This window comes from Nilaparvata lugens, chromosome 10 (assembly GCF_014356525.2).
Source record: "Nilaparvata lugens isolate BPH chromosome 10, ASM1435652v1, whole genome shotgun sequence".
Lineage (NCBI taxonomy): Eukaryota > Metazoa > Arthropoda > Insecta > Hemiptera > Delphacidae > Nilaparvata > Nilaparvata lugens.
This window is the reverse complement of record NC_052513.1, coordinates 10,996,273-11,019,304: the sequence shown is the minus strand read 5'-3', so window position 1 is coordinate 11,019,304 and position 23,032 is coordinate 10,996,273. Positions and strand designations below refer to the sequence as shown.

Here is a 23,032-nt window from a genome sequence, read left to right as displayed (position 1 = left end):
TGAATTATGAATTTGAGTAAGATTAATTTTATCTAACAGGGATTCCAGCTGATAGTAGAGTCGCCGGCGGCAATGGGCGTGGCTACGCCGGGTGCTGGCTACAACTGTGGCAGCTCTGTGATTGGTCCGCGCGCTCAGGACCTGGAGCCGGCCAGGGAGTACAAGCTCAGTATCGGAAGAGTCTTTCACCGGATAGTGCTGTTGAACGCCTCCGAAATACAAGTCACACGCTACCGGCCTAGGTAATAACACCAAAACAACCCAATTCATCTGTCTCACAATATTTATCTTTCATAAAATCAAATCAAATTTCATTGCCACAAAATAATACACACAAACAATACATTATATATTGAAAAAAAAACTCTTTAAAGTACAAAAAATACATAATTGTTTAAATTTCTTGAAATTAATTGGCGTTACCAGCAAAACCTTATTGGTTTGTGTGCTGGCGACGAGTAACAAAACAGTTCGAAAATTAGATTAGTATATTATCGTACAGTACTATATAGACTTATCACTTCAGCTTGCTATTCATATTGCAGAGTGAGAAATAGTATATCAATGAGTATGATGACAACAAAAAATGAATAGAAAAATATTTAATTATGTAGAAGGTGAAATACATTTATTGATTTAATCCACTGAATTATTCTTTTAATACTTGATTTTGTAATGTTGCAAGTGATGAAATGTTCAGATAACAGGTTTATGAGTTTACTAATAATTACATAAAAACTACTAAAATTTTACATGACTTGTAAAGTTAGCCTATTTTTGACAAATCTGAGAACTTTCTACAATTTTGCAGGCATCCATATCCTCCATTTAACATCCAGTACAGGTACCGCTTTCAAGCTCCAGATCATGAGAAGTATGAAGTGTCTTGGGTGTCATTCAACACGGAAAAGTTGGAAAACTATAACTGGAATCACTTGGATCATTATATCTGCTCCAGAGGTAGTACTGATTACGAATTAACCAAGGTAAATATTGCTGCCAATCGTTTTGGTTTCAATATTATATTCTATCCATAAATTAACACAATAAATTCTATTCAACTCGGATCTATGTAATATTTCGCAATTGTTCTTCCAGTTAAGGTATTTGCGTGTATAGTGGAAGTTCAATTTACCTAGATTTATTTACTTGCATTTACAAATATTCGCAAAGTGTAGAAAGAAGCTTTCAAAAGCATCTCTTTTTAAGCCAAGCATGTGTAGTGTAATATTGTATGCATGATTTCATCGAGCTATTATTATGAAATGAAGAATTCAATAAATAGTTGATCAGTGTTGCTATAAAAATGTTGAAGTGTATAATAAAGTCATTTGTCGAATTAAACGTTTCAGAACTTGAAGTACTGGAGGTTCAAAGTGTACCTGCTACCTCTGAGTCAAGCACCTACGAAGAAAATTCTAGAAGGGTCCGAATTTTGCGATCTCTACGCTCCATTGTCCTTGGAAGAACAGACTCAGATGTCTGAAAGTTTTCTGCGGTTCATAGAAACGTGGGTGAACAAAATGAAGAGACCATCCATCTCCAAGAAACACAAGGTGATGCTCTTTCATTAATTGAGAACGCCGTTTGATGTACAGCTCAACTTACTAATGAATCAGCTTTTTTCAAGTTGCTTAATTTTTATACAATTTATCTTGTTTTATCTGCTTATTCATTTATTTCATTTTTATTTGAAAATACATTTGGGACCTGAGACTTATCTTCGAATAAACTTGAATGTAACGTCAAATGAAAAAGTTCAAGTGACAGGCTGATGTTCGCAATCAATCTATGAGATGAATAAGTGATTTTCTTATTCTATTGTATTAGCATTTTATCATATTTTCTCAATTGATCTCGAAACATTAAGATTTTGGCGGAGTTTATGTTGAAGGAAATTATCTGAAGTATTGAGATTTAAGTAGAAAATGAAAACTGATGGAAAATCAGGACATTTCATTGTACAGTAGTACATTCGGTCAGTTTTTAAAACATGAATATTGAGAAATTTAATTCCCAAATTGATCCATTTTATTTTTTCCAGCTTCTACATACTATTTAAATAGCATACAGAAAGAAAACAATTTTACAACTAGCACTGCGAGCCTAAAGTTGTTTCACACGTTTTATCACTTTTTAGTTCGCTCATTAACTAACCACACTACACTTATTTATTGGTTCACCTCGAATTCATTGTATTTCACCTTTAAGTAATGTTCCACAAAATGCAATATCTGTCGTGCAGTTTAAAAAAATGTACTACTTTTATTAATGTTTAACTAACTAAGATGTTACTAGATTACTGATAGTTAGCTAGTTTTTTCATCTGGTGAATTGATGTTTAAATGTGATAGAAATATTCAACTATTAATTTAATTGCTAGTTCTGTGTAATGTATTAATGTACTTTCAATTATTATTTGCATTCAAACTCTCGCTGTATATGGGAATGCTGTGTTATATTCAAATTCTATTGCACAATAAATGTGTTCATGCAAATATAGTAGCTATGCTTATTACATGTTGTATGCTATTTTCTACTCATTTTTCTTGAATGTCAATGCAATTTGAATTGATTTAAAAAAATACTGTATTTGATTCAGATGCAGCGTAAGAAGTTTTGTTATCTTATTATAAATGTTAGCATGTAATAATGCATAGTACTTGCAAATTACCGGAATGCATACGAATTATTAAGTCAGCTAATATATCTTAGTGTACAATCAAATCTATGTGTTGATGTTTTTCAGAATGATTGGGCATTAATAGATGCCACCTGCAATAAGTTGAATAAACTTGTAAGTACTGTGGATATTTTCCACTGATTAGGTTGTTTTGGTGATGAGCTAACTTGTCAAAATTACAGGCGTTTTAACATGAGTAAAAAGTATGTTATACTAAATTCAAAAAAATATCTGTTTCATTCAATAATTATATACAAATTTCTTCCGATATCAATGGTTATTAGTGTAATCGGAAAAAACTGAAGTCATTATCATCCATTACATTCACATGAATGTATTCCTTATTCAAGTAATAATAGTAAAAACTATATTTTTGTTAGGGTGCTAGTAGTTCTTTGTAGTATTAATGCTGCTAGCTGTGTGCTAGTAAATTAAATTATCAAATTGTCCTTTAAAAATACTTGAACGATAATGTAAAATCTGAATGTGATCAGTTTACTAATTGGGTTGGTTTGAAATTCGTTCTAAATTATTGAAGACAGACCTTAGCCGAGCAACTACTACCAAATTTCTAACTGCATTTAAATTATCAAAGCATTTTGTCTATGAAACTAATTCCGTTAACAGGAAAGATTCGGTAACATTTGGGTCTGTCAGATATTATGCTAGTTTGCTCAAAATTTATTCTGCCCAATTATTGATTGATACCTGTATACGTTAGATAACTCCTCTATAATTAAGGTGTCTCCAGTATTCTTATATGATAAAACTCTACAACTTATAGTAAAGCTATTTCAAGTTCATTAAAAAAACGTCTCTAACTAAAATATCTATTGCTATTGCTCCTAGATTTTACAACCTACAACCCCATAACCCTACAGTCATTGTAAAATAATTTGAATCTTGAGTCTCCAACCGACCGAAAAGCAAAGTTTCCAGATTTAAAAATCGCAACCTCACACGATCTAACAACTCCGTTATTCGGTAGCCTCAAGGCTCAAGTTGTAACTCATTTTATTGGGCCGAGAATCTAGGAACAAATGTTATATATTCTCTAGTAACAATCGTAAAACCTGTAGTTTATGAAAATCTATATGAACATTTCGTATCCTCCAATTCTCTATGTGTACTGCTTATTGTATTCTTCCACTCACTAGTTCAATGTTTAATTTGTAGGAAACATGAAAACATACTTCATTCTTCATGTAGGGCTACTACTAAATTATTGAAATGAAATAAAATTATACTAGATAATATTTTTATTTTAATTTATTCTTCCCATTTCAAGATTTATCAATAATCCAAAAGTAAACCCACATCACTCTATCACTGCCTTAAAATCGTCATAGATCTGCACCCACATACTTTATTCGTGTGTTAACCATTTATTTGTTACATTAGTTTGTATAATTTTGTGTTGCTGTTTTGTTCCATTGTAGTAATTGTTTTGTACGGCATGTTATTTTAGCTGGACTTGTCCTGTTTGAATATGCCCTCGCATCCGACGCGTAGAAGGCACAGCACAAGTGCAGTCTTGCATTCTAATTATTTGCAGGTACAATTTATCACAATCTATGCAACATGACTTCAACGCGTGGTTGGTTATCATGGACGCTTTTGGTGTTGGATGGAACACGGTTTGGCTCCCGTCATTTCTATTGGTGTTCCTATTTCTGTGCAAAAACTGTCATTTCATGAATTGTGTACATATTTTGTAATTACTGTACATAGATACTGGGAGAAGTTTCCAATAGCTGTGGGTTCGAGAATGCGGTTGGTTGGCTTTGTAAGTTGTCATCAAATCGAAAGTATCATTGTCATATCGTTTCATTATGAACACATTTATATGCAGAGGATTCTTATTGGGTTTTAAAAGTTCACAAAAGTCACTTGATGTATCCATTTATTCAGACTCCTCATGCATTCAATCAATACAATAGTTCTTCTGCACGGAAAGTTTTGAGATTTACTGTCTTCGCAGAACCCAAACAATATATTTTCTAACATAATTTCAGTAATATCAGTCACTATTCAGCAGGAATCTTACTTTGTGTATTCATAACCAATCTCTTTTCCGTTGGAAGCATGAAATTCGTATTATCTCTAGCTTCAATCAGTGTATTTTTGTATGATTTTCGAGAGGTTGCTTACACATTTATTCCTCTGGAAGAATTTATCACCGGTATACTCTTGGGAATTATGTTTCAGCTCAATTTCATCATGTTCATTTCAAGAACGGTGGCTAGCTCAGAACGGTGGCTAAGCTTAGAAGATTAGGACCAAGACACACGAAGCGTTTTTAGTTGAGTCGGCACGGCTCGTTAGGACAGGAAGCTCACTCGATACGACAACCAAATCAGCCAATCAGAAAGCTTCCTGTTTTGTTGTGCCGTGCCGACTCGTCCGAAGAACGCCTCCTGTGTCTTGGCCCTTAGCCAAGAATACAATTTTTGCTCTACTTCAATTGAAAATCAATCAAACAAATAGTGGATCACCTTCGTATAACTCATTCTCAATAATATTCTTATAATTAAGATATCACTGGTTCATTTCTCCTTCTGTCCAATTCAAAATTCCACTTGAATTGTTGCCAAAGAAATATCGTATATTGTTGTCTAAATAGTTACATTCTGTGAAAAGCATTATGGGAAAATAGCATGAAAACTCAAAAAATACTTCTTAGCAATAGCATTCGCTATAAAATTGAAATTTAACTGGAATTAATTTTTTCTATGCTTTTTGAGTCTGCTATTTAAGAAAGGCTTAAGCGTTCGAACTTGTGCTTTTTAATTGCATGGTGCTTGAAATAATTCTATTGCTTTGGAAATTATTACGAAAATTTGCTTGAGAATGTATTTCACCTCCACCATCTTATAAAATTAATATTTATATTCATTATTCTATTTTATTTTTCATGAATTCTACAGTTTATACTCTTGAAACTTGGCCTGTATCCAGTTCTAGGTGCATCAGACTATTTAATTAAATTAATTGTATCTAATAGATTTAGTTGTATTGCAAAAAGGTGTGACAATATTGCAAAACATTAATCAATAATTATGTGGTCTTTGTTTTCTACTATTTCACAGTGATATTCTTACTTTACAAATTTTTACTACGCTTTTTTTTGTTTCTATGTGCCTCTTCTACAAGTGGCTAATTAAATGTGTTATTTGTATAATAAAGTTCACATAAATTTATGTGTAATAAATATAAATGATTAATGATATTGTCATAATTCTGTTTGTATTTAGGATTACTGTTAATGCACAAATTGATATTTTCAATATCATCCCACTCCAGGGCAAAAAAGGTTAATTGGATAAAAAGGCCTACAGTCTTTTGGTTGAAATAATTAAGTATAAAATTTACCAAGTAAGTTAGTAGTGTAAGTGTATGAATAGTTTCGTTTCGCTGTCCGTACTTCAATTATTCTGAAAATCTATCAAATTTTCCAATATTATTTCAGAATAGTGTCGTGGGAAATTCTCCATACAGAGATCGACTTGGTAGTAATCGACTGCCTGATAAGCCTAGACCAAGGTGAGCTCTACAAATCTTCTATCAAGATTAATATTTAATCAGAAATTTTGGTCTTCATATTACTCTAATCTTATTCAGAATCAGCTATTCAACTAATAATTTGAATCATTGTTATAATCCCAGATAAGGATTGATTTGCAATTTGCAACTTAGAATTATTAGATACTTTGAAAAATAAGAAATCAAGCAAACAAATTTCATAAACCGTAATGACCGCAAACGCACTACACTTATCCATAAATATATACTGCGCTCATTAATGTTAGGTCACTGTTCATTGAATATTCTATTAAAGCATATTCATATTTGAAATAATTATAAATTTTAATTTATTCAGAAAACATAGCATTTTTCTAAAAAATTGACGTTGTTGTTAATGAACATTAATCAAATAATAAATTAATCAAATATTATCCGATACATGAATGTTGTGTATAGTTTCATTTCTTCAGTAGATGTTTTTTCTGTAGGCATATGTTTTGATTTCTTCGAAAGATGATAATAAATTATTCTGCATTATGAATTGATTTTACCAATTGAAGAATTCTGGAGAACGATTTGTTTAATAAAATTAGATTAAATCAATGTTGTAGTATGATTTGATTTTTTCAATTGATTACTGTTGTAATATATTTGATTTTTCCTGAAGATAATTTTTGAGAGTGATTTGATGTTTAAGGTCAGGGTCAAAGGTGATGGAACGTGGAAGAGCCTCTCCAGCCATGGACATGATCATTCCCATTTCAACACTCTCCGTTGACAATGATCATAATGATTCAGGCGATCAGGACAGGTCAGACAACAAACTCACTCATTCTTTCCTAAAAAGTAGCTCTTCTCCAATTATTTCTTCTACAATATTAAAGGAATTTCAGATCTAAACTATACGTTTCGTTCTTAAATTTAATTTTAATCTATAATCGATAAGAACAATAATTATTTTTCTCGGAGCTCATTTAACTTGAAAAAGATTCCTCACGATGTTGGATTTATACGAGCTATTCGCAAGCTAACTCAAGATCGTGAATACATCCACCATCAAATGTACCTAGAATATATTGGATTCTTGGTGCATTGCACCCATCCTTCATTCCTAATTTAAACCGAACTTTCAACACTGTTGGTTTCTTAGTTAACAGATAATCAGTAATTCTCGCACAAAAATAATGTTTATTCGCATACAATTTGTCAACCATTGAAATTGTTTACGATCATGTTGACCGTTATTTGCACATAACTGTGTCAATCACATTAGTGGTTAGTCTAAAAGAGAATAATTTTAAAGAGAATAATTTTTGGCGAAGACTGTGGAAATTCTAACTCTAATTTTGGTTAAGAAGAGATTTAAAAAGAAATTTTAATTGAAAAATCTTTTTATAAAACTCCTTTTACAAACCTCTATGAACTAGTAAAACTATTCTTCACGAGAAATTCCTAGTCAAGTTTTTATTTTTAAACACTCTTAGCGGATGATATTCTCATTCATTAATACATTTTATATCATTCGTTCGTAATTTGTCCTACTATCTATTCTATATTATATTGAATTCTATAAATCTCATTGTACGAATAATGTTTTTTTTTTTCATTTTTGTCGATTCATGCAAAATGACAAATTTCAGATCTGGTTTATAAGGAAATAAGGAAGTCGGTCGCCTGGGGCCGTACTATTCAAATGACAGCTAAATTATCACATTGAACGGTCCCTAGACAGTCAATAATATTGTACTATATCAGTACCTACGTATAACATGAGGCTACACAACTAAAATTAAAAGAATGTTGTGTAGCCAGATAATATTTAAGTAGTTACTGATATTGTACAATAATATTGACTATCCAGGGATCGTTTTAAATAGTTATTTGTGCAACTAGTGCGCAAAGTGACAGTTTGCTGCACCGAAAGAAACGTTTACGCCCGAGCCGTAGGCGAGGGCGGAATGGTTTCTTGAGTGCAGCAGAGGAACTTTGCGCACGTATTTCACATTAAGTTTTTCCTACAGTTACCATTGAATATGAAAAGTGGGTAATTGTGGGTAAAATTGCCTGAAATCCATCAAATGTTTTTCTGTGTAATTTTATTATTGATAAAAACCTTAATCCTAAAATCCTAAAGTCCTCGTTGTCCTTGGTTATAATATATAATGTAATAATTAGCGCGTTGTGCTTCGTTGCACGTCTGCTCACTATAGCAGCCACAGCAGTCACTGTTACCAACTTCATTTGATTTTGCTGCACTGTTGCTCCATATAACCTACTAAGTATTTTGCGTTGCCATGTTGCAAATCTGGAGTGCAGAAAAATTTTTCCCGCACTAGAGCGGAAAAGTGATTCTTTGCGTTCTGTAATCAGTGCAGCAATGGCCACTTTCCAACGTAACTTTAGGAAAAAGCATTAACAACTCATATAAATTTTGGATAATAAGTATCATAAAGTGGCATAGTGTGAAATAGAGTGAATATAAGGAATTACTTTTGAGACAGCTTAACTCAGCTTGACTCAAAAAATTGAAATAATAAGACGTTGATGTTGTCAACACTTGTTCAAAATCAATTTAAATTACACCTAGTGCAGGTGTTGCCATGAAATCTGGTTCTGTAGTTCAAATTGATTTTGAATAAATATAGTGGTATTGAAAACATCAACGCCTTATTCTTTCAATTATTGCTGAGTTAAGCTGAGAAAAGCTGTTTCAATAATAATTCCTTATATTCACACTATTTCACTTTATGATATTTTTTATCCAAAATTGACAACATCAACGTATTACTCTTTCAATTATAGAGAGATACCACATCTCTTCTCAAACAATCAAATTCTCAACAATAATATTATTATTGGATACAGGTTGACCGATTAGTTTGTGAATTGCAGTCCATTATCACCGCTGGACGCAGTGCTTGTGAAGGAGTCGGCCAGCCTGGCGGAGATCGTGGAGGCGATGCAGCAGCCGACCACAGGCATCGACCTGCTCAGTCCCCACCCCAATCTGCCCAACAACGTGTTCGTCAGCGCAGACTGCATCCGATGGCTCATCGCTCACATGGAGGGTGTCACCACTCACAGTCAGGCCCTAGCCATTCTTGAGGTACAAGTCTCAGTTCATCAATAATATTACACTACCTATTTTGAGTATGAAGGATTTGTAATAGCTGTTGAATACTCATTTTTGAACAAAACTCAATTTTTCCCCAGTACCAGTATGTACCTTGGATGATGCCATTTTGATAATATTGACAGTTTAAAAAATTGAAACATTTATTATGTACGGAAAATAACGTCTGTTAGGTGACGTCTGTCTTGGTACATAAACGCATGTATGGTAATGAAGTGTGTGAGTGTAAGTGTAATGAATTGTGTGGTAATGAAGTTAAAGGAAATTATTCAGTTCAGTTCATGTGGAAGTTTTAATAAGTTATTCATACTCCTCTGAAGCGTTACACGTGCTATTGCTCAAATTTCTTTATTCTTTATTATTGTATTGATTCAATGATACACAATTCTTTTTTTTTAATAATTTGGTGGAGAATCAACAGGCACATTTCTTGTATTAATGCCTCACAGAAGGCTTCAAGTGTATGTGGCTTGTTGATTGAGCTTTGAGGCAATCAAAACAACACTTCGAAGGAGTATGAATATCAGATGATAACAGATGTTATTTTCAGTACTTCATAATTTTTTCAACTCTTATTATGATTAAAATAGTATATTTCGCACCTAGAGCAGAAAATGAGATTTTTCCGGCTCGAAATCGGTTTTCAAGTCCGAGGCCGTAGGCCGAGGACTAGAAAAGATTGAGAGCCGGAAAAACATATTATATATATATATATATATATATATATATTATATATATATATATATATATAGCTCTAGCAAATCTGAGGTAATCTGAATATCAGGAAATTGTCCAAGTATTTTTATTTTTTATTCTGATTTGTCTAAATAACCTAAAATATGATGTTCAATTATGTGGGAGGTTGAGTTTATACTTTTTTATTCTTTCAAATGACAATAAGATGATATTATTATAAATGTTTTAATTATTGAATAATGAACACAAATAATGAAAAGTTTTTTATCAGCTGTTTTTTGATCACCTTCTTAGTTCCATGTTAGCGGCTGGAAAGGGTACTCTTTCCGGCCTAGGCCGGAAAGAAACCTGTTCTGACGTCAGACGAGAGTCTTCTGCAAACAATGTCTTTCAGATCTACGTAGGGACTGGAAAACAGCTGCTTTCTGTGTAGTGTGGCGAAAAGATATTTTTCTCGGGTCACTCCCGTATTTCGGAAGGACATGTGACATGGTTAGGGTTTAAGTGCTTATTTTATTGATTGATTTTTTTGTGTGTTTTAGATTTAAGATTTTTTCAGGAGAAAAGACTCTGATATTAAAATAACAATTTCCGTAGTTGGACTTTAGTGTGAAAATATAATTTAGTGAGTAAGTAGTATTATTGCAGCGACAATAAGATTGTGCTAAGTTATGTGTGCACGACTGTGAGAAGCAGCAAATTGAGGGATATTTGCTAGTTGTGAGGGATGAGGGGGCTGGCTCCACGAGGCAAGGACACGGCGGATGTGCGGTAGCCTGTAGATATTTTCAGAGAGGAATACTGCACACCTGGTTGCAGATCCGCTTTCCCAATCAAGTGACAACCGACTCACTGCTCCACTAGCAGCAGGGCCCTAGGCCTTCCACCACACTCACGTCGAGAGGGGGAACAGTCGTTGAACAACCGAGATACCGAGCGGATCCAAAATCATATTGCAAAAAGTTGAGTTAGTTTTCCGGCATTATGATATACGTGAGTGTCTTGTGGTTTGGGATTACCAGTGGGAGTGATAGCTGTGGATGAGTGCCAAAATTTCCAGCTCTTGATAAAACATTTTCACCCGACCGAAACCCTAGAGATGATCTTGTTGTATAGTAAAATTTTATAGTTAGCAGAATCTTATTGGCAAGTAGTTTTTGTAAGAATAATATTTTAATAAAATGTACTGTGAATTTCCTTCTTTAAATTTCAAGTAATTGGCATAATAAATGAGAAATTCTTTAGGTAATACAATGCTGTTGTCTATCCGGTTACCATGACTCCCTTGAAGTAATAATAAGATATCTTCAACCCCCATCAAGGGCGGTTACAGACACATTAATCTTCGGTCCTATCTGCCTAAAAAGCAGTCGTTAGGTCATGTCAGAGGCCCTGAAATTGATCAGTTGCGATCTGAAAACCCAAGACTCCAGACCTGAGCCAGCCAGGTCACTCGATATTATTATTATCAAAATAGCAACATCCAAGGTACAAACTGTAGAAAAAATTTAGTTTCGTTCAAAAATGAGTGGGCTTATTTAACAGCTTTTCAAAAATCCCTCATACATTGCTCAACTCTGCATATAATTAGTTTTTGATATATATTTAATAGTTTTTGTATAACTTACTGCTATCCTTACAAATTAATCGATGTTTCGACTGTTTCGATCATTTAGTATGCTTACTATAAGAGAAATAGAGTTGATTCGAGGCGAGGTTCTGTTTTGTTTTTTAGAATATGCGACAAGAAAGGCTGCTTTGCCATGCATCGGGAGATATGCAGTTTCCGTTCATTGGTGGCTTTTACCTGTACTTTTTCACACCAATGGAAAAGGAGAAAGGTAAATATCAAATCAAATCAAGTTTTATTCAATGATATCACTTACATAACAAATTCCGTTACACAAATGATATTACAGATAATTGAATACAATACTGTTTTTTTGTTTACTATTTGTTTGAATACATTACTGTTTACTGTAATATCATCACTATATTTTCCTATTTAATTTATATTCCATTACAGTTACATGAAATTTGAAAATTTAAGTACCCTTTTAAGTAACACTTATTTTTCACAACATTTTAGATTTAAAGTCACTTTCCGTTATAGTTTCTTGCAAATTTAGGATTTTCTATTTCTTGAACTCAACCTGAAAAATATAATATTGCAATGAAATTTAAAAATTGTTGAACTCTTATTTTTGGATATTCAAGTTGAATATCTCAACTTTTGAAGGTTGAGAGAGAAAGAAGATTGAGAGGAGGAAGTAAGAGTATGTTGGAAAAAATATTGCTGATCATAATTATTCTCAACAATTCAATTTTTCAATTTTCAAAAAGTATCGTAATTTTGAGTAACGTGGTCAGTTCGAATTTATTTTAAATTTTGAGCTAACTGGTAATCTGTGGAGGAGAGAAGGAATCCTGGTTTCTATTTTATGCCGATTACAAAGTATTTTTGTGAACAACTTTAATTTATCTGTAATTCAAATTATTTAATTTCTCATTATGAGTTACAATATTATAAATTTACATTTCTCAATAATGATTGATCATCAATAATAGGAAAATTTGCTTGAATTTATTTCAGATTTTGAGCCATCTGGAGATGTGAAAAAGTTTGAAAATGAATGGCTGGAAGTTGAGATGAAGCCGCCGCAGCCTGTACCTCCTGTGCCTACTTTTCTAACAAAGAAACTTCCATCTTGTGGCCTTGTCGAATGTAGAGGTGAGCGTTCTTATCAATCTAGTTCCTCTCTTTTCTAATTCAAATTACTGCAATGACGTTTATAAACATTTGGAACTCATAAACTTTCTTAAGGATAGAAGAATGACTTCGGAAAAATTCTTTTCAAAAGATGTTGTGATTTTATACAACGATTTTTTATTTAATATATACTATGTAATGTAACCTTCCTCGTGCAACGAAGAAATATCGCCAGTTGCATCTACCATCAAGCTATGTGAATTATTTGATTTACATGCTATGTAAACTAAGTAAATTAATGTATGCTATAACATCAATTATCAGTGTAAACGTATGTCGTAAATGTCAGAATATCAATTGTCATGAGCAATTCTCAATAAATTTTGTAGGCTAGGCCCAGAGACGTCTTAAATTCTATGGTTATCTACTTATTTATGAAAAAAATTAATACGAATTTGTAAAGAACAGGTATGGTAGCCTAAACTATTTCAAAATATTTCCTGTACAAAAATATTATACTGTAGAATATAATATACAAAACTATCAAGACTGATAACAGAAAACATCAATAACAAAATAATATAATATGTAGGCCTCATCATTTTAGTAGTTGTATTTTTAATATAAAAATAAGTATTACCATAAGTATTTTTGTTATATCATATAAAATTCTTATTTTAAGGTAATAGTTTCATGTTTATTGTATAATATTCTTGTAGATTAATAAATTAATTCCAGATGGATGGATTAAAGACAGTTTGGCAATCATTCAATTGCTATTAATCTATAATATAATAAAGTAAAGAATTGGCTTATACACGTACGGGATAGGAAATTCACGAATGACGCATCATCACGTCTGAACTACTGGACTGATTAACTTGAAATCTTTAATATAATAAAGTAAAGAATTGGTTTATACACGTTCGGGATAGGAAATTCACGAATGACGCATCATCACGTCTGAACTACTCGTTTGATTAACTTAGAATTTTGCATATAGATTCTCTCAATTAGGTTATAGGCTTATTTTAAATTCTTCAAGATGTTAGTAGGTCAAGTTACCTACTATCACCTGCTACAAGATCACCTGCTAGTTTATAATAACTACTAGCCGTCAGGCTCGCTTCGCTCGCCACATCCGTCTAGCCAGGGGGCTCCGCCCCCTGGACCCCCGACTGGATTGTCCAAGAATGATATCAGCAGGCTCGCTTCGCTCGCCTGCATTTTTCATTATTTGAGCATTTTTATCATATGTTAGGACGATCCAGTCGGGGGTCCAGACTAAACGTCTGGCTAAACGGATATTTCGAGCGAAGCGAGCCTGACTGCTAGTAATATAATATTCCCAGGATTGAAGTAGCAGTGCCCAATCAATTTTTTCGCGATAAATGCATTTCTTGGAGGAAGGAAGGTGCACCTTCCTTCCTCCAAGATGCATTTAAATCTTCAACTTGGTGCCAACCTAACATAGTCAACTCAACTTAATGCCAACCTGACAAAATTATTAATTTAGTTGCCAGTTAACAACTGTTTCGAAGAGGTACTCTATCTAGATTATAGTTCTATAGTAACATATGATATGGAAATTTCAATTATAATTAAGAGATTGGGAGAAGAAGAATATACATGCTAAAAGACGAACTTTAAACCCTTAAAAACAACCCTTAGAGTTAAAATATTGCCAAAAGATTTCTTAGTGCGCCTCTAAAGGGCCAACTGAACATACCTACCAAATTTGAACGTTTTTGGTCCGGTAGATTTTTAGTTATGCGAGTGAGTGAGTGAGTGAGTGAGTGAGTGAGTGAGTCAGTCAGTGAGTGAGTGCCATTTCGCTTTTATATATATAGATCAGAACGAAAATTCAAATTCGACTTCAGGGTATTTACTGAAACTATTCATTTTTATATTCGTCCAATAAAATATAAATGTATTTAATTTTATTTTGAATGACCTTCAATCTGTTTACAGCTCCCTCGTATAAGCAGACGCACTTGGAGATTGACGTGCAGGGCAAGAGTGACCGCATCGAGTGGGGCCACGCCAAGTACCAGGACATCTACCATCCTTATCAGGCCTACGAGATAGAAGTGCAGTGGGTTGCCGCTTCTGGGTCCATTGTTTCTGAACTGGTAATTTCTTCTTCTATACAGACAATCACTTCAAACTATTTGCATTGATTAAAGTAATGGGAAACACACATATATATATATATATATAGGCTGAAGTGAATCTCACTGAGTAATGAAACATTTCTAAATAATTCAAAATAGCAGAAACTTTACACTATTTTCCCTCTATTTTATTTTGTGTTCAATTTTCTAGTTTTTCGAAATTTTATTTAAACGTGAACTACGACTACGCCCTGTTTCGGAAAACCAATTTTCTGACTCCTGCTGTTTAAAGTCTAGAACTTAGCTAAATCCCGAGCTCGGAAATAAATTAATGAACTACTTCGTGCTTCTGGCAACATGTACTGTACAGATTGATCAGAGTGTATTTATGTAAGGAGAAAAGAAGCAAAGTTACAGTACCGGCAGTAAAGACTTGAAGACTTGGGAATTCGAAACAATATTTATATCAGACTTAAGTAAGTTTTGTAGCTACTTTTTTCTCATGGATTTTTTTTCGCAGAAAGGTGAGGTGTAATTACTAATTGGTTTATTGATAACTAGGTTTCTTAATTCTAAAAATAATTCAATTCCAATGATACTTTTGAAACTTCAATTATGTTATAATGATTTCTTGAAAACATCCGGGAATTTTTGAAAATAACCGGAATGACTTGAAAATACGCTTTCTGCATTCAAATTGTACAATTCAGTTGTTGCACAATTTTTATAAAAATGCAGCAACATGAATTGAAATTAATGTTAGCTCATAGTTATTGAAATATAAATTTATCCATCAACCTTCATACAATATTGGCTACCCAAATTGGGAATTGATTCTTAACTATCATCTCTCAAAACAAAAATTTCAATTTTGTTTCAAGTTTATGCAATCTAATTATTGTTTTATATTCTTGTACTTTAGTTTTTCCCATTTACATTTTTCAATATATTTCCTATTTGTACATTGTTTTTAATTGCATTAATCATCGCAAACATTAAAGTTGTATCCACACTTCGGTTTTTGCCAAAAATTATATAGCAAAAATATACTAAGTTTTGCTAGTACAGTGTAAGTTTCCTATAACTGTCAACAAATATTGTTAAAAATATCTATCTATTCATTTACAAAAATGATCAAACTTATCCACTATAAATGATCTAAATATCCACTATATTGCAAGAAGTTTGATATATTTTGCAGTAGAGCATGAAAGTCAATAACTTATACTTTTGTATAATTTATCAACATAGTACAAGAATTGTGCCTCACTAAAACGAAATAGTTATTTGTGCAACTAGTGCGCAAAGTGTCAGTTTGCTGCACCGAAAGAAACGTTTAGGCGAGGGCGGAATGGTTTCTTGAGTGCAGCAGAGGAACTTTGCGCACGTATTTCACATTAAGTTTTTCCTACAGTTACCATTGAATATGAAAAGTGGGTAATTATGGGTAAAATTGCCTGAAATCCATCAAATGTTTTTCTGTGTAATTTTATTATTGATAAAAACCTTAATCCTAAAATCCTAAAGTCCTCGTTGTCCTTGGTTATAATATATAATGTAATAATAATTAGCGCGTTGTGCTTCGTTGCACCTCTGCTCACTATAGCAGCCACAGCAGTCACTGTTACCAACTTCATTTTGATTTTGCTGCACTGTTGCTCCATATAACCTACTAAGTATTTTGCGTTGCCATGTTGCAAATCTGGAGTGCAGAAAAATTTTTCCCGCACTAGAGCGGAAAAGTGATTCTTTGCGTTCTGTAATCAGTGCAGCAATGGCCACTTTTCAACGTAACTGTAGGAAAAGTCAATAACTTATACTTTTGTATAATTTATCAACATAGCCTAGTACAAGAATTGTGCCTCACTAAAACGAAATAAATTTATTTCTATTACAGATCACAGGATGGGCACGTAAAGCACAATCCAATAGCATGCAAATGATCCCAGTGCCAGCCGATCCCTTTTCTCTGCCGTATGCCATCAAGTCAGATCCACTGCGGAGTCCCGTTTTTGTGCCTTTAAACACAGAATGTCTAATGGGAAGCAAGTGCTATTTATTCGAAGGTAACTATCCTATCTCATTCACATTTTCTGCCATTTCCCGTTTGTGGATTCACTGAATTAAGTTTAAGGCAGGACTTGTCACAACTTTATCTATTCATTTGTAGATTTAGTGGCTATTCTATTACAATCCTCAACTTCCAATCACTTATCTCTTTTCTGTATAGGGCTACTTGTAATGTAAATATAAAGAAAAATGAAAATCTCAGTACCCTTTTTGAATTATTTTATTACATGTTTAAACATTGATGCCATTTTCAAGTGATATGAAGTAAATACTAAATACTATTTACTTCATATCACTTGAAAATGGCATCAATGTTGAAACATGTTGTGATAAAATAATTCAAAAAGTGTACTGAGATTTTCATTTTTCTTTATATTTTTCTTATCACTTCTTTGTTTATTTCATATAATTTATTCCAACAAATTTTATATTGCTATTTGTTCTCATTCATTATAGATTATAATAATTTATACATCTACAGTAATGTCAATAATTTACATTGTAAACAATAAATTTAATTTAAATATTATATCAATAATGGTGATATCGTCTTCTACATTTTAAAACAATTAAGATCTACTTATTTGAACAAGATATAAATTGAACTATTTTGATGATATTTCAGACCTGTGAATTAGAAATTGATGTATTGAACTTCAGTATTTACACAATTACTGCAATAATTTTTAATTATGTTGTAGAATTTCCTGAAGATACGTGGGCCCAGCGGTTAGTTATGTTTCAAGAAGAAGTTGCTTACCGATTCGGATTCATAACTTGCGTCATGGAAAAAGAAAATGAACACCACCACCATCAATATATTCATCTTTCTGGTATAACCACAGCCACCTCTTACAATTATTTCACATAAAAGCAATAATTAACTACTGAAATTTTAATATTATACTAATTAATATTGCTATAATATTTGTGATATCTCTTCTTCTGAAAATGAATGAACTGCATTTTTTGGTTTTAGATGTAAAATGGTCTATCCTTTTCAAAATTATTTTAAGCAGAAGAATTGAATTAGAAAACCGAATAGAGTTAAAAATCATTAGAATTAGAAAATTAACAATTAGAATATCATTAATCATATCGTAGGAAAATTCACACTCATGATTGGACTGAACTATGATCGGTATTTCTCTTTGGAAAACTTTTTGTAGAGTTTGAAAAAGTCATTAATCAATTTTGGTCACAGTTGATTTCTTTGCCGACGATATGTTTATAATATTATGTTGATTATTATAAACATTTATTGATGAAGGAATAAAGTTTGATTTGATTACACGCAATGCAATCAAATCTTTATAATTTTATAATAAATTGTGCATTATATTGTACACATTTCAGTGAGACTTGTTAAATTTCCTACTGATAATCTAAAAACTAATAATGTTTCTTGTTTGGGTAGTATTATACAGGATGGGTGAAAAGTCCGAGAACGGCTTAATATCTCATACACAAGAGTTATTTGACGGTGGGTTTCATTGAGGATCCTACTCAAATTGAAAATACTACTCTACTATAACTTGAAAAATCTGGTCCGCCATCTTGGATCCGCCATATTGAATGCAACTTTATTTTTTTAAATAGGAAGGTGGTCATGCGATACATGATTTCGATACGAAATTTAAAGAAAAAATGAATGGCGAAAACCGCATATCGATATACTTTTCTCTCCTTCTTTACTCATTCTCATACTTTTTTCTCTCCTTTCTGCTTTGAATAGTATTGATTAATAATGTGAATATTTTCTGAACGGTTTGAGATATCAATGTGCGGTTTTCACAATTCATATTTTCTTGAAATTTCGAATCGAAATCATGTATCGCATGACCACCTTCCTATTTAAAAAAAATAAAGTTGCATTCAATATGGAGGATCCAAGATGGCGGACTACATTTTTGAACTCATAGTAAAGTAGTATTTTCAATTTGAGTAGGATCCCCAATCACACCCATCGTCAAATTACCTTTTCCTCCACCTACTGTCTAAAGTACTTACTTTACTCCCTGAAACATAATACTAAAGTGTCACTTTTTCGCTCTAGGTAGTAAAAAACAGAAAAACTCCCTAGGGAGTAAAAGTGACTCCATTTAAATAACATGGGAAGCATCTCTATTTTAAAAACTTACATGGTAATAGCTTAGAAGGTCTAAGCTCAGATGAGAAAGCGTAATAGAGGTGTCTGTCATTGAGTCAACTGAATTCAATACCACAACCAGAAATTTGATCAACTCATGAAATATATGTTTGTATGATATTATATTCTTAATATTAGTAGACGATAAAAATTTATACAATTTTTTAAATATTTTATTCTATTCAAAATACCAGCCAACAAATATTTTTTTTTTGATCTGCATTCTGCAATTCAAATCTGAACCGCGTGATCTGGAGTCAGCCATTTTTGGTAGCCCAGCTGATATAATTGTTACACTTGGCCGATAGATAGCGCAATCAGCAGTGCCTATCAGACGACCGGTTTTTAGGTTTTAGATTTTAGGTTATGTTGTTAGGAGACATTGTCACCAATACGTAAGTTATTAGAATGATTTAATTTGCAGTTTCTATAAAAAAATGTAGATGGAGGAAAAATGTTGTGTACATCACGAGCGAAAAATACTTTTTCCTCCACCTACTATCAAAAGTCTCATTTTACACCCTGGAATCGAATACTAAAGTACTACTTTTCCTCCCATGGGACTAAAAATAATTCCCAGCGGGAAAAGTGATCACTTTTACTCCCAAGGGAGTAAAAATAAACCCATAAGATTAAAATGGGAAGAAGTCCGACAACGCCGCGATTGAAGAATGAGGAATGTGGCAACACTGTCGTGGTCGGTAGAGGAAAAGTAAAAGAGCTCTATTTCGATCTTTGGAATATTTTAGCTCTAGGAAATAAGTAGCTCTATTTCGATTGTTAGGTTATGTTCAACCGTTGGTGGATATGAAAAAGTACACACCTCTAACGTCATCGGCATCTCTACGAGAGCGTTCATCTAAAGGTACGTTTTCGTTTATGCGAACTTTTCCGCAGTCGACGACGGCAAGCATTGTTGACATTCATATTGTCCAAATTTCAGGTATTGGTGTAGGTGGAGGAAAAATGTTGTGTGCATCACGGGACTAAAGTACTTATTCTCCCTCAGGGAAATTGTCGCCCTCGGCTACGCCATCGGGCGACAACAGTTTCCCTCAGGGAGAAAAAGTTGCACTTAAGTCCCTAGATGCACAAATAACTATTTCTCCCTCAGGAAAATTGTTGCCCTCGGCTTCGCCTCGGGCTTCAAACTTTTTCCCTCAGGGAGAAAAAGTCGTACTTTTCACTCTAGATATACAAATAACTATTGTGTATGAGATATTAAGCCGTTCTCGGCCTTTTCACCCACCCTGTATTTTATCCTTGCTATAAAATATCCTAAATTCACTGTGTGAAATTATTTACAGGAACATACCGCATTACTAAATTGTCCACTTTATAATATGAACGAGAACAGATTGGTATTCTAAGTCAATATGATTATGTTATGTTGTAGGAAATGTGTTCTTGATGGTGCCATCGATGCCTTGTACGAAGACCCGTACAAGAACTGCTTCGATTTCGACCCGATCGAAAACTATTCGCAAGTACACACCTGTCGAGGAGGAAGATGTGGCAGCCAGTCCTCACCACCAGTACATCACTCGTCACGTCGGCTTCGAAGAGTATGGACACGATGCGCGGGTATGTCTTCAACTATTCTCATCCTATGCGCTATAATAGTTATTTGTGCAACTAGTGCGCAAAGTGACAGTTTGCTGCACCGAAAGAAACGTTTACGCCCGAGCCATAGGCGAGGGCGGAATGGTTTGTTGAGTGCAGCAGAGGAACTTTGCGCACGTATTTCACATTAAGTTTTTCCTACAGTTACCATTGAATATGAAAAGTGGGTAATTATGGGTAAAATTGCCTGAATAATGTAGTAGTGTTTGAATGGCGGGGGGCAGCTGTGTGGTGTGTGCTGTGGTGGCACTGTGCTGTCGTTGTCCTCCATTATAATATCTACTTAATAATTAGCGCGTTGTGCTTGGTTGCACCTCTGCTCACTATAGCAGCCACAGCAGTCACTGTTACCAACTTCATTTTGATTTTGCTGCACTGTTGCTCCATATAACCTACTAAGTATTTTGCGTTGCCATGTTGCAAATCTGGAGTGCAGAAAAATTTTTCCCGCACTAGAGCGGAAAAGTGATTCTTTGCGTTCTGTAATCAGTGCAGCAATGGCCACTTTTCAAGGTAACTGTAGGAAAACTCAATTTTCACAGATTTCATATAATAATTTTTGGTCTACACGTGTATTACTATAATGGAAAAAAGTTGTTTTTTTTGGTAAGGTTCTAATTCCCAATCGACGACTGTACGCCTTGAGTCGCGCTGTATTCGTCGACATATATACAGGTGTTTCAGAAGTAGTGTCGAACATTTTAGGGTAATGTTCCTGGATGATAGGAGACTACAAAAATGTCGTATTTGAAGTGTCTAAAACTCAGCGGTTATCCTTATAGCTGCCATTTTGTTTTTTCACTTAGGAATTATTATCTCAAGAACGAAATGATGTATTGATCTGAAATTTGGCATGTACATTTATGCTATAAAGACTCAACTTTAAAAAATAAAATGAAAACTTTTCTATGTAGAATTTCAAAATGGCGGCCATTTAAAATTGTTGTTTCCAAATTTCACGAAAACCGTTCACTTTACAGACAATTTACAAGAGACAAAAAAGTTAGCAAGTTCTATCAAGATTTCAAGGATACCTTATTTATTAAGATTGGTCAAGGAATAACAGAGAAGTTTATTATTTTCGTATTGCATGAATGAACACTTTTCAAAATTTAAACATCAATATTACATTTTTAATTCCAATTCTATTTAATATGAAGCTTTGAAACTCGTTATGGCTCCATATGGCCATCCAGCTGATTTTACAATGTTTTTCAGATGATCTTTTTGTTCAAGATCATGCATGCTGAACGAAAATAATTAATTTCTCTGTTATTCTCTGACCAATCTTAATAAATGAGTTATCCTTGAAATCTTCATAAAATTTGCTAACTTTTTTGTCTCTTGTAATTTTTTTTATTTTTTAAAGTTAAGTCTTTATAGCATAAATATTCATGCCAAATTTCAGATCAATACAACATTTCGTTCTTGAGATAACAAATTCTAAGTGGAAAAAAAAAACAAAATGACAGCTATAAGGATAACCGTTGAGTTTTGGACACTTCAAATACGTCATTTGTAGTCTCCTATCATCCAGCACAATATCCTAAAATGTTCGACACTACTTCTGAAACACTCTGTGTAGACTATACTGTACTATGATACAGTACAGTACAGTAGTAGACTACAACCGTCAATAGAGCGCGGCTATAGCCTAGATCATCGCTTTGGAATTGGATCTTAAGGATGATGTGCAGGCTATTTATGAGTTGGTTTTGGTTTTTTCAACTATGTATTTATAACTTTGATTCCATAGGATGAAGATTCATTTTTTTATCATTGCAGCCAAAAACTTCAAAATTTAAACTTTGACAGAAGTAGTGAATGATGGAATATTTTACATGAAATGGTACATATTCATATTTTATACCATGAAAAATGAAACATATTATGTGGTCTGTGATCGGGAGAAAACAATTGGCTCTGCCCAAAACTTTATACTTTCGAATATTGATGAAAAGTAACATATTCCAATCAATGATTTAAAACAATAATTCAAATCCTGGTAATAAGTCCAAGTTTTTGCTAAAATTGTTTCTTTTCATTTAGAAATTAGATGAGAGGTAAAATGCTGACTGATTGTAACTATAATGATGATTAGGTAATTATTCGTTGAATGAAGGTAAGGGTTACCACTGAGTTTTTAAAAATCTCTTTTCGGTGGTACAGAATCCACTCAAATCTGTAGGTCCCTCATCATCATCATCTGTTTCATTACCCACGCACAAGCCTGATGCTCATGTGAGTATCATCTTCTTTTTCTTCTTCCTTTCACAAATTAGGCATTACTGCCTGTTCCGAACCTGTGTGCCTCTAAAATCAACCCATC

The 23,032-nt window shown here is 33.3% G+C and overlaps 1 protein-coding gene across 4 annotated transcripts in view; it reads left to right on the top strand.

The window, feature by feature from the left end:
* Positions 1-23,032, top strand: part of LOC111054732 (GATOR complex protein Iml1) — a 51,832-nt gene that overhangs the window by 25,349 nt on the left and 3,451 nt on the right. For 2 of the 4 annotated variants that reach the window (XM_022341828.2, XM_022341829.2), the window contains 11 exons: positions 1,353-1,556; positions 4,152-4,238; positions 6,153-6,226; positions 6,906-7,019; positions 9,101-9,314; positions 11,773-11,878; positions 12,631-12,768; positions 14,719-14,879; positions 16,759-16,927; positions 17,633-17,764; positions 20,477-20,664. In XM_022341828.2, the coding sequence (XP_022197520.2) occupies positions 1,353-1,556; positions 4,152-4,238; positions 6,153-6,226; positions 6,906-7,019; positions 9,101-9,314; positions 11,773-11,878; positions 12,631-12,768; positions 14,719-14,879; positions 16,759-16,927; positions 17,633-17,764; positions 20,477-20,664 (1,587 nt within the window). Of the gene's footprint in view, positions 1-1,352; positions 1,557-2,749; positions 2,798-4,151; positions 4,239-6,152; positions 6,227-6,905; positions 7,020-9,100; positions 9,315-11,772; positions 11,879-12,630; positions 12,769-14,718; positions 14,880-16,758; positions 16,928-17,632; positions 17,765-20,476; positions 20,665-23,032 lie in introns of all 4 variants that reach the window. The other 2 variants (XM_022341830.2, XM_022341831.2) reach the window with 2 other exon arrangements.